The sequence below is a fragment of the Cornus florida genome, unplaced genomic scaffold (genome assembly GCF_030987335.1).
Source record: "Cornus florida cultivar Cherokee Brave unplaced genomic scaffold, ASM3098733v1 CherokeeBrave_3.0.0_Hap2_Chr08, whole genome shotgun sequence".
Taxonomy (NCBI): domain Eukaryota; kingdom Viridiplantae; phylum Streptophyta; class Magnoliopsida; order Cornales; family Cornaceae; genus Cornus; species Cornus florida.
In genome coordinates, this window is record NW_026775578.1 from 46,410,929 (window position 1) to 46,423,104 (window position 12,176).

General features: G+C 33.4%; 1 protein-coding gene across 7 annotated transcripts; it reads right to left on the reverse strand.

The window, feature by feature from the left end:
* Window positions 1-213: 213 nt before the first annotated feature.
* On the reverse strand, window positions 214-6,650 carry LOC132271595 (protein ABIL2-like). Of its 7 annotated transcripts, none has more exons than XM_059773031.1 (10): window positions 6,315-6,650; window positions 5,393-5,528; window positions 4,156-4,238; window positions 3,889-4,039; window positions 1,658-1,757; window positions 1,419-1,517; window positions 1,268-1,328; window positions 1,078-1,175; window positions 779-969; window positions 214-585 (listed from the first exon to the last, which is right to left on the reverse strand). In XM_059773031.1, exons 2-10 carry the CDS (start codon window positions 5,495-5,497, stop codon window positions 412-414), a joined length of 1,062 nt encoding a protein of 353 aa, XP_059629014.1. In that variant the 5' UTR covers window positions 5,498-5,528; window positions 6,315-6,650; the 3' UTR covers window positions 214-411. The 7 variants fall into 7 exon arrangements, with proteins under 7 accessions (XP_059629014.1, XP_059629019.1, XP_059629018.1 ...); XM_059773036.1 differs by having other exon boundaries at window positions 1,078-1,166; window positions 1,268-1,307; window positions 5,393-5,531; XM_059773035.1 differs by having other exon boundaries at window positions 1,078-1,166; window positions 1,268-1,310; window positions 5,393-5,531.
* Between the last annotated feature and the right edge of the window lie 5,526 nt (window positions 6,651-12,176).

Here is a 12,176-nt window from a genome sequence, read left to right on the forward strand (position 1 = left end):
TAGGCAATCAGCGTCTTAATTTCCTAAATGGAGAAGGCTAAATATGCTGGTGGATGAGAATCAAATGTTCAAACTTCACTATTTATATATTGTTAAGAAGTTATAATAAAAAATAAAAAACACACATAAAATGGCATCTTATATCCAAAAAGAAATGTCAAGATTAATTGAAAGAATGTATCATGCTTCAGATAAATTTCGGGTAGTGAAAAATAACCGGAATAATAATACCTCATATATTGCCACTAACTTTATAATGTGTTGAAAATACACTATAACACTGCAGGCTAACGCGTCAAAGGGAACAAGGGCTACAGTTACAAATTGGATTTTGAAGGAAAATTGAAAAAGCAAGTCAACATTCATTTACCCTATTTTCATGCCCTTCTCTACCTCTTTTCCCCTCTTAATTCAGTATTCATCTAAGTAAGTGTATAGCAGCATCTCATCTTCCTTTGATTTTCGCCGACTGAGCAAGGACTTGAGGAGGCGATTACTTTTTCTGGGGTATTGTTCGGTTTCTTTGGGAATTTCCTTCTCGGAATGGAGATGCAGTGGAACTGAATTCCGAGGCTCTGAAAGATGCTGTTCAAAATGTAACGATATTCAAACATTAGGGAAAAAAAAGGAAGAAGAAATTATGAATTCTACAAAAAAAAGAACTACTGATATACTACTGATGGGAGAATGTTGTTTAATTGGTATATCAAACGGTTAACTTTTCCCTCTGCTGATAAGAAAACATTTTTATAAATAAATAGAGTTATCCTCTGCTTACCCTTGGTCTAGCAGAAGCAGGGTTTTGAGCGGTTGGCCAACTTGAATTTGGGAAGGGCAGCCTTCGATTTGGAGTAGTTGCTCGCCGACTTGAATTTTGAACGGTCATCTTTGAATTTGGGGTGGTTGGCCTAGAAGAGAGAGATCCAAGATCTAAAAGAGGAAATCGAGTTGGTGAAACTGCTCGCTTCTCTGCTACATGCATGTCAATGGAACATCAGTAAGAAATATATAAAATAAAATAGATGAGAAAAGGAGAAGGAAAACCAAGTCTATAATGTAAAATTCAAATGAACGCGCCTTGTTCTTTTTTTGGCTTGGTGGCAGTGAACGAAAAAGTTGCAGGTTGCTGCAAAGGTCGTGGAGAAGGCGATGGGGAGCGCCCTTTTCTGCATGGACTGTAACATGATATATACATGATTCTGGTAATGTAGATAGTTATATGGTGGTACCAAAATGATGTATTTCAAAATATGGCATGAGAATTTACCTGACTGAAGCAGATGGGATTTCTCTTTTTGTAGTTTGAACTGCTATGGAGAAACAACCAGCTAATAAATGTTATCATGTGACAGCAAAATAAAGCTCAAGGAAACAAAAACAATGCAAAGAAGGAGATAGAAGAAGAAGAAGAAAGCTACCATTCCTAAATTGGTGCCCGTCTTCTTTATCATCCAGGCTGCATCCTTGATGTTTTACTTTAGTATGAGATGCCCCATGCATGGTCTCCCTGTCTAATCCTGAAATTTGGAAAATTGAACCTCTTTCAAACATCTTATCTCCATAACTCCAAAGAAATAAATTCATAGAAAAAATAAAGGAAAAAGAAAAACGTTAAATGGGAAATTCATGAAAAATGGAGAGAATAAAGTGTAATTGCCTGGCAATATGTATCTCTTATTGTACTTGGGAGTATTTATCATCAGTGACTGCTGGGAGAGCCCCCCCTGATCAATGTACTCTTGGCATGTCCGTAGTCTCTGCGATATAACATTAAAGGAATGACGAGGGTAAATATTTATACAAAATATTGATTCCTTCCTTCAGAACAAAAAGCATAGTCATAGATGCGGCTGGTTTTTTTATTTTTCTTTCTTCTCTCCACCGGTATCGAAACCTTGACCTAGAACTTGAGAGGTAAGACCCAGAGCCACTAGGAGAAAGGCATACCGGTCATTCAGCTGGTTTTTTAATTCAATGTGATCATACATATCCTTAAATAGAAGTGTTTGGGTAGAATGAAGGTGATGTTCTCCCACCAAGTATTATGTGCATACATGCTGCTCAATATTGCGTTAATTTTTAGGTCAAATTTTGACTAATATTTTATCTGCACTGTCATGGTTACCCTATATTTTAGAATGTGCAAGTGGGAGAGTTTTCTCATGTTCCCTGCTGAATCAAAAAAATAGGGTTTTGCTATGCCGAAAGTTGACACTGGATTTAGTCCAAGTGAGCTTTCAGCCATTCACGATACAGGGTGAGCTTGCACATCAAAAACTCACATTGGTTGTTCAAACCAGCAAATATAGTTACTCGGTTGAAACCATGGAAATCCTTGTGTTTTCTTACTCCTAGTGTTTTTTCCATGCCTATTTTTATATATTTCATGGTGCTATCTACACTAAGATTATGTTTTCCTCAGCACTAAGTATTCAGTAGCCCACTTTTGTTCCTATTTTCAAGTAAGACAACAAGTAGGATATTAATTATAATTTGTCTTAGTGTTAGACCAAAGTATTCCCCAAAGAAAAGACTTCCCTTGGTTGCAAAAAATATCGCTCACAAATTAAACTCATGAACGATTGGGAACTTTCAGCTATCCTATCTGACATTATCTAGCCAAAATTTGTGCGCACAAACAAAAACAAAAAAAAAAAACAAAAATCTTCTCTACCATGCATCTCCACCTTATCCTTATTTTCACCACCATCGTCGACCGAAAAAAAAAAAGGTCCTCTCGCTATTTAATCATGAGAAAACTATAAATCCTCTATTACAAGGATGGATCCAAGAAGGGTTTACTGGGGCAGCTGCCCCTGCTAAATATATATATATATATATATATATATATATTTTTCCTGCATATATATTTTCTGATAGTTTTAAAGTTGGCCCTCTAGAAATATCCAAAATTTATTTAAACTTTTTCATGATTATAGTTTTTGGGTATCCAGTCCAAAAATAAATTAAAAAGGCCAAGTCCATTCCACTTTATAATTATCTAGAAATTAAAACTTGAAGCCATAACACAGATCCAATATTATTAAGGCTCTCACAGTGAAGTATTAGGAGGTAAAAGAATCGACTCTATTCCTTTTGGAAGGATGATAAGGGAAATGAAAAGGCATGAAAAATGGGGTGATTTCCTAATCTGCAAGAACTCTATAAAAAGAGCAAATATCAAACCTCCCCTAATTATGCACCTCTACATCTAGCTCAAGATAGACCTCATACAAAACCATCCCAGCTCTACCATATCTGTTTTTTCCGTTTATTCTGGAACAATTACAGACGCTTAGTTGATTATTAAAATGCAATCTCAACATTGAATGTGTCCCGAATAAATATTATTCAACCATTTCATTTTAAATATTGTGTGATTTATTATTTACCTTTTACCAAATCAAAAGTCTCCCCCCTCTAGAGTAATTTTTTGGCTCTATCATTGGGTCTAAAGCTACATATTTCAAGACAAACCATCATTTTCATGTTCATCATTCCAAGTGTTCAGCTTTTATGATTGTCAAGAATGTTCAATTTTCCAAAGTAGATAGATATATAACTTATCGAGGGCCATATCACAACTCAACAATGCCTTGTCTGACACTTGGGATGTTTTAACTACATTAATCCTTCTGCCACCATTCTGTCTAGGGATATGGTAAATTTTGACCTAAGGACATGAAGGTGTCTAGACGAAAAGAGCTTCTCATCCTACCCAACGCTCTCAGCACCCAAAATTTACCATATCTTTGTTTACTACACCCACATTAATTTGTTCATCTCATTATCAATTCTCCAAAATGAATTTTTCTAAGCAATATTTCTTGAAAAAAAAAAAAAAAAAAACTAAAACCATAAATGTCACACCAAGCAGCAGAAGAGCACCTGTTTAATGCAAGATACCCGAAGCTCTGTACCAGAAACTTCATCAACCTTTTCATCTAATTGGTCATTAACCTCAGATGTGACAGAGCCCAAATGGTCTACAGTATTCACGAGGGCTTTAATGGCATAATCCTTCAATGTATCTAACACTCTGTATTCATCAGAATATTTGAGGATAAAAAAGAAAATCAAACAACTGAGATGGATGGAAAATAATAAATCCACATCTATAAACAATCAGTATTCTAATGAATCAGAGTAGCTCACATCTGTTTTTGGTCATCATAGGTGTAGGACAATTCAAAATACTCAGCTGCCGAGTAGAGCTGTGTTCTCAGACTCTTCAAATCCTGCATAAAGAAGTTCAATGAGAAGATAAAATTAAAGCTAGGAAGCACAACTGCAAAATCTTTGAATATTTGCTACGCAATAAAAAGAACATGTGGCATGAGTCTTATGCCAAGTTGCATTACTAACAAAATAAAAGGCATACATGGTACATACTACATGCATGGATGGGTAACCTAAACGGCAAAAGTAGTTGAGAGTGATCTGAGCAATGGGTAAATAAGAAAGATGAATGTGAAACTGCCCCAATCACTGTAAACACTGAAAACTAGGCGATTCTATCTTAGGTTGGCATAGTGATAAAAGTTCAGCCAAAGAAGAACTTGTTACGACAAACGCAGCGAACTAAGAACAAATCAAGAATTAAGACAGAAAAGTAAACACGTCACACACAAAAAACACAAAGATTTAGCGTGGTTCGACACAAGTTGTCTACGCCCACGGTGAAGATCCGGCGAAAGTTTTCACTATGCAAAAGACATTAAATTACAAGTTTCAACCCCCAAACCCTAGCTCTCACTCTCACTTCTATGCGATTTTCAGCATTCTCTCTCCATCCCAGGCCACCCCTAAGTGCCCTTGTATACCGGGTTACGAGAGAGTACAAAATAGGGTCCATGACCTGCAAGTGAACAATTGGTTAACAAATTTCGAAACGGGTAACAATGCAACCAGCAACCAAATTCGGGCCACAATATCACAGAAAATGTGTTCAAATTTTAGGACAGCAACTTCTGTGCCGATAATGCCAAAAGTTAGGTCTATTCCTAGCCTACACAATCTAGTATCCATAATTGAAGGGTACCTTTTTCTTTAGACTGGACTCAACTCTTTGAACAATAGACCAAGGAGCTTTTCTTATACAGATAGCATCTCTACCAAAAATTTAACCCAATAGAAAACTCTTTCCGGCTGCAATTTTATAATCAACACAGTGGAAATACTGTCTTCATAAATAATTGCTGTCCTCAAGAGCAACTGTTCAAATTCTCCATCTTAACTTTATTAGTAGGTAAGCTAGATACTGAAATTTGATATGTTCAGGAAGACTGCAATAGCCGCCCGTAAAAATCTACCGAAAATGGAATATAACAGCTACTGATTTTGCAAACCTAAAAATAGGAATTGAAATTTAAGGAAGTGAGAAAGGGAATACCTTGAGACTATCAGAGAAGAGCAAACTCTGCTGCATAGAAACATCATCATAATCAGCTGGTTCTTGAGGAATGGGCAGTGAACCAGATGAAGCTATGGTCTCCATGAAGGAGAACAGTAACTAAGAAATCCTTATCCTGCTATAATCATTGTGGGCCAAAAATGGAAAAAGAAAAGCAAAACAAAGAGTAGACAAATTAGAGTCATTCACATAACGGAATGTAATATGTTGTTTTATAAATCAGAAAAATCAAATAGGTTTTCAATCTTTGAACCCAAAACTGAAATCCCATTTCATCTCTCTGTGTTTGTCTGTGTGTGAGAGAGAGACTTATGTTACAACCAACAAACCTATTTGAACCAAAAACTGTAAACCCATTTCAGCCCTGTGTGTGTTTGTGTGTGAGAGAGAGAGACTCATGTTACAACTTAAAACCAAGATTTGTAAAGTAGAAAAGCAACCAATGAAGACAGACAAAATAAGAAAATCAAAAGAGTAACCCACAATAGTGCCCTCATCATACTTCTGCAAAGTACCCATGAAATAAAATACTAATAATTAACTAAAAAGCTAGTATTTTAATACCTCAACAACTATTTCAAAAAGCCCATTTTGTCTCAATCTTCACCAAAACACTCAGACTGTTTGCAGAAAGGAATATCCCAAATATAAATCAAAGTGACATTCTATCTATCCTTAAAAACATCAAAAGTTGTAGTAATTTGATTCCTGAGAACAAGAAGGAAATTAATTTGTGATTTTCAAAGTATGAAAAGAACACCTCAAGTTTGCCATATTTTTGCTAAACCTATACTCTGTTTTTTTTTTTTTTTCGAAAATTAAAACCTATACTCTGTTGCTACACTTTTTCAGCAACCAAACAGAAAAACGTGGACCAGTGAGGTAGTGAAGAGAGCCTAACCTGGTACTCTGCTGCTTAAGCTATAAACCCAGAAGAGCACTCATTCAAATAATCATCTTTGCTGATCAAATACAGAAACCCAGTTGGTGAAGGGGAACAAAATGGGCATATACGGGACCACTCATCCACAGAGATTATTGTAGGTATGTGTAATCAGATTTCGACTGAACCAATATAAAACGACAACGGCAGTTTTGGGATTATTTGAGGATGAGAAGCCCAGAAATTGCAAATATATATATACAGACAGAGAGAAAGAGAGAGAGAGAGAGAGAGAGAGCAGAGGACGTCGGTACGCAGCTGTTAGGGAATCCGGAACCCAAACAACACACTCTCTCTCTCTCTCTCTTCACTCATCAACTCGTATAGTGGGGTCCTCGGCAAAATTAGACTATGGATGGGTCCCACTTATTTGATTCACAGAGCTCGATAAAAAAATTTAAAAATTTGGGGTGGGGGTTTAAATTTGTACTTTGTAAATTCTAGCGAGCAGTATCGAAGTTACAGATATTTTAGAAAAATTCGGGGAATTTTGACAAAATGTTTGAAAAATTTGAAAAATTCTAATTTGATCAAATTTGGCCAAAAATGTAAAATTGATGGACAAAAATATTAAAATTAGAGCAGTGCTATATATATCTCAAATTAAAATTGAAGATGTAATATTAAATTTAATATGGCGATATTTAAAAAGACATTATTGTTCTATATTTTAATACATATTACACTTTATTTTTTTATGCATTTATGTTTTCTATTTTAACAAAACTAAACCAATTATTCGTTGAAGAAAAAGAAAAGAAAAGCACTAGTTTCTCTCTCTCTCTATCTGCCCAAACGATCTGTTAGAATTGTATTCAAGTTATTAAGTTATATTAGAATTTGAATTTCGTAGTCATAGTTTTGCTATTTTTCCTATATTATGATCTTTCCTTTATTAAAAAATTACATTTAAAATACACAAAATAGCCAAATAAAACTCTCAAATAAGCAGTCCACCTGATTCAAGATAAAATCGCAAATAAAAATTCATAAAGTATACATTTTCCTTAAAATTACTCTTTTGATGAATAAAAAAATTCTTGACCGAATAAGATGACAATTTCATGAATTTCTTCTTATCGCACTTGTTTCTTGGACTTTTTACCTTATTGCTGTGTGATTGAATAGTAATTAATAACCTAAGTATATGAATAATTTTAGAAATAATCTTTGTAAGGATTAGTTAAAAATACATATAATTTGGGAGTGATTGAATGGCGTATATCTCAATTGAAATGAGCATAAATTACACACACATATATGTGATTATGTACTTATAAAAGTGAATATCCACATCAAGAAGCTCTGGCAGGCCTGTTTCAAGGCCAAATCCACGAAGATTATGTCTCTGGCCACTCTTGCTTGACCTTAATTGTTCATGTTCTTCAAATTTTTGTAAAGAGTAATTGCTGTTGTGTTTTGTTTGTTTTTTTATTTTATTTTATTTTTTTTACCTTGGTAAGAAATTTACACATGTCCTTGATTGGCTTTGTTCCTGTTTGTATCTCATTTCATTTCCGAATAAGTACATGTTCCATTTTCTCTTTTCTTTTCTTCTATTTTATTTATTTATTTATTATTATTATTATTTTTCAGTTCAACAGCATGTTAGTGGCTAATTACGTATAGAAAAGTTGAAGTACGGATATGGATACCACACTATACGAATTGAATACGACGATACAATAAATTTTAAAAAATAGGACATGAAAATGGCCTAAATGCGTCAAATAATAATAAAATAATATATAATTGTATATATGTAATAATAATTTTTGGTCATTTTATCTATATAATCATGAATAAAATTACTAATTTGGATCTTAGAGCTAAATGTTTGTTATTTTGTTTCCTTAAATTTTATGCTACTTTTCAATTAATCCATAATATATTTTAAATTGCAATTAATCTCATTCTTCTAAAAAAAATCATTATAAAATCACTCCACAAGTCCTCAAAGTGTCCAAAAAATATGTCCATATCATGTCCAACTAAAAAATAAAATATTCGAATTTCAGGATATTTCTAACCTATCCACGCACAAACCCATGAGTAAATTTAGTGGCGGCAATTTTCCCTGCTGAATTTTTTTTTATTTAACCCCCCCTCCCCTGACATATTTTTTCAGGTTCATCCCTAACTGTATCCGACACTTGCCCCTAGTCCGTGTCTGCAAGTCTAACATGTGTCCGAGTCTAACGTGTGTCCGAGTATTCGATACTACTACAACACCCAGTGACAAAGCCTAAAATTTAGTAATAATATGAGAAAAAAGTTTTGAACCAAAGTAATAATGAACAGAAAAGGTGGGGTATTTTTCTGAACTTTGATTCTTAAAATTTTTGCATTACCTGCGTAAAGGTAAAAAGACATTAATTTTTTTCTAAATTATAAGTTTTGAAAATTTTGTTGAACAAATGAGTTAGAAAAGTAGGGATCCTTCTGAATTTTGAAAATTTTACCTGAGGTATTTCATGAATTTTGTAAGAGTTTGTATTTTTATAATTATCAAAATTTATGTTTTCTATTAACAAATAACTAAAGATGATCCATATGCAGTCCAAAACTAGGAGTCAACATGACATATTTGTTGAACCACCTCCTCATTTGGGGACCACCAAACCTTTACGATGGACCTAAGACTTCATAAAATTTTAATTTGCATTGAATCATTTTCTAACTCATGTCACCTACCCAAGTGGAATTACTTAAACCAAGAGTTTAATTAGAATAAGATTTGTGGCTATATTTTTTTTTCAAAATTTATGACACCATGAAAATTGCCACGTAGACATTAAATGCATACCTAACATAACTAACTTTAAAATGTGTAACAAAAGGAGGGGACATCAAATGTTAATTATATTTGAAGAGACAGGTCACTGCATAAATGAGAGCAAGTAACATCAATAATCTTCCTCATCTAACATATTCAAGTTGCTGCTGCTTCTGACTATTCTATGTCTTTTTCACCAAACCATCTACCCGTGCTGTGTTGACCCAAACAAATTTTGCTATACATATACTTTAATATTATTTTAGTGGACTTTTATTATTATTATTATTATAAGAATAATGATAGAAAAATCGAAAAAAAATTCTCGAATTAACATTGAATTTGACGTGATTGGCCATTCTTATGACGTGTTAAACAATTATTTTTTAAAAACTGTTTAGGTGGATAAAATGGACAAAAACACGTCAGATTCGGTACTTATTCGGGGTCAATTCTTCGATCTCTCTATTATTATTCTTATTATAATTATGATGGCTGTGAAAAATATGCCAAAAATGATAATATGAAAACAATTGGGATTGCATTTTAGATCAACAAAAATAAAAACTCAACTTCACAAGATGATGACACTTAATGAGTTATCTATTATTCTTAATTTTCGAAACTCTGAATGTTTGTTTAAGGATTTAATTCTTGCTTAATGAAGAAGAATCAGACTTGCCTCCCGGACCTAACTAATATGTTCCAATTTGTGTCTCTGGATCTTCAAACTTTTGTTAATGTTGTAGTTAGAAGTACCGATTGGATGGTATGAATTTAAAATTAGAAAAAATTTAATTAAAAGTTCGAACTAAATTTTCTTCAATTATAATTTCAATTCTAAGACGTAGATTCGGCACTTTCAAATATTGCATAAGCTTTTCATTATCCACAATTTTATAAAGCTGTTCCATTTACTCTCCTCTCTTTCTTTTCGGCTCAAATAAGATTGATCTAATCATTTTTAATACCATTAAATATTTGTTAGAAACTAAAATTAAATATTTGTGGCAACTATCAATTTTTTCTCTCTCTCCCAATTTTCAGAGGATAGAAAATTACAAAACAAGGAGGGATGCTTCAATATTCTTCAATGGATCGAGCATCAAATTAAACAGTTAAATCAATCTCTTTTTAATATTATGTGAACAAAAAATTAATAAAGTTGATATATTTATTTACATTTCAGCTTTTGATTAACAAGGACCATGTAATTTTGAAGTATACGATAATTTATCTGAACTAATACTCATTGGACTAAATTGTTTCAAAATTGAGTAAGAGAGTCCACCATGATGGACATGGATGCAGCGGGTAAGAATTGAGACTTGATGAGACCAGTCCGTATATGCTACTCTTAATATATTTTCAATTTTCATAAAAGTGAGAAACAATTTACTTTGGTTTTTCAAAATGTGATGAGTGTATAATATTATTGATTTATTGGTAGACATATCAATTTAATACGTTTCTCTAGGCCTTTTCTCCATCCCATTTCTATTGAATGATCCTAATTGGATTAGTGGAGAGTTTGGGATAATAGTTTAAAACTTGTCATTCCCTCAATCTGTCGTGATTAATAATAAATATAATTGCAAAAAACTCCTCTTAAATTGTAAGCATTTGCAATAAGCCCCTTCAGAATTTTTTGTACAAAAAACTCCCTCGAACTAACTTTGGGTTTTTTTTAACTGACATCCCCTTTAGTAAATAAATATTATTACTAAAACACCCACCAACTCTCGTGTCCATGTCGCCTATGGGCTTCCTTATAGAACTTTGGTCCTAAGTCACATGATTCGTGGAAACGGTCGATGAATCCAGCTCCGCATGCGGATTTGCGTACTCAAAATTTGAGTTCGCGAATCTATTTTGTAATCCGCGGATTGGGTCAGATGGGTCGGATTTGCCTCTTGTGAGCACAACAATGATTATTGGACTGTGCCAAATGGGCTTGATTTTGACCAATCAAACTTTTTGTCATCTTGTGAGCATGATAGTGTGGAGACTAAAGAAGAAAGTCTACCAGAATGCCAACTTTTGGTTGTGTTTCATTTTCCACCATTAAAATATATAACTACTTCTTAGATTTACTTAATAGAACAAAATAATAAATAAATAACTGATTAATTTTAAATAACTTTATATTACAAAAGTCAAAAAAAAAAAAAAAAAAAATTTAATGAATAAAATTTTTAATACATTAATTAGAATAGTATATATTAATAAATGTACAGACGCTCTAACGGCGCTCCCGCTCTCACTTAATTTTAAACTTTGCCGCTCTCACTTCCGTTTTACGTGACTTTGTTAAGAAAGATCAAATCACCATATAATATTACTCCATTATTGATTTCCTAATATATATTATACCAATTGATGAATAAAATTTTTAATACATTAATTAGAATAGTATATATTAATAAATGTACAGACGCTCTTACGGCGCTCCCGCTCTCACTTAATTTTAAACTTTGCCGCTCTCACTCCCGTTTAATGTGACTTTGTTAAGAAAGATCAAATCACCACATAATATTCCTCCATTATTGATTTCCTAATATGTATTATACCAATTGTATTTACTGTTAATCCTTCGTATCAAGGGAATTTACTGTCAATCCCTCGGATCAAGGGATATGATGATGTATATATATGTTCATTGCACATAATAGAAAATATTGAATTCTTCTGACATTATATTTTTCTCATGGTATCAGAGCTTAAACGCTCTTGGTAATCTACATCGTTTGCTCATTTCGGCAAACCCCTACTGATTCCGCTGCTCTTTTGTCTATTCCGACAAGAGAATCAACAAGCCATGACAGAATCATCCATGGCAATGAAGGAGAATACATCGATTGGATCTAAGCATGAAGATCCAAATAATCCTTTGTATCTTCATCACTCTGACCATCCAGGAGTAGTCTTAGTAACTCAACCCTTAACCGAAGGCAATTATAGTACGTGGAGTCGTGCTATGGTTATGGCTTTGAGTGCTAAGAATAAGATCGGTTTCATTGACAAATCTATCCCAAAGCCGAGTG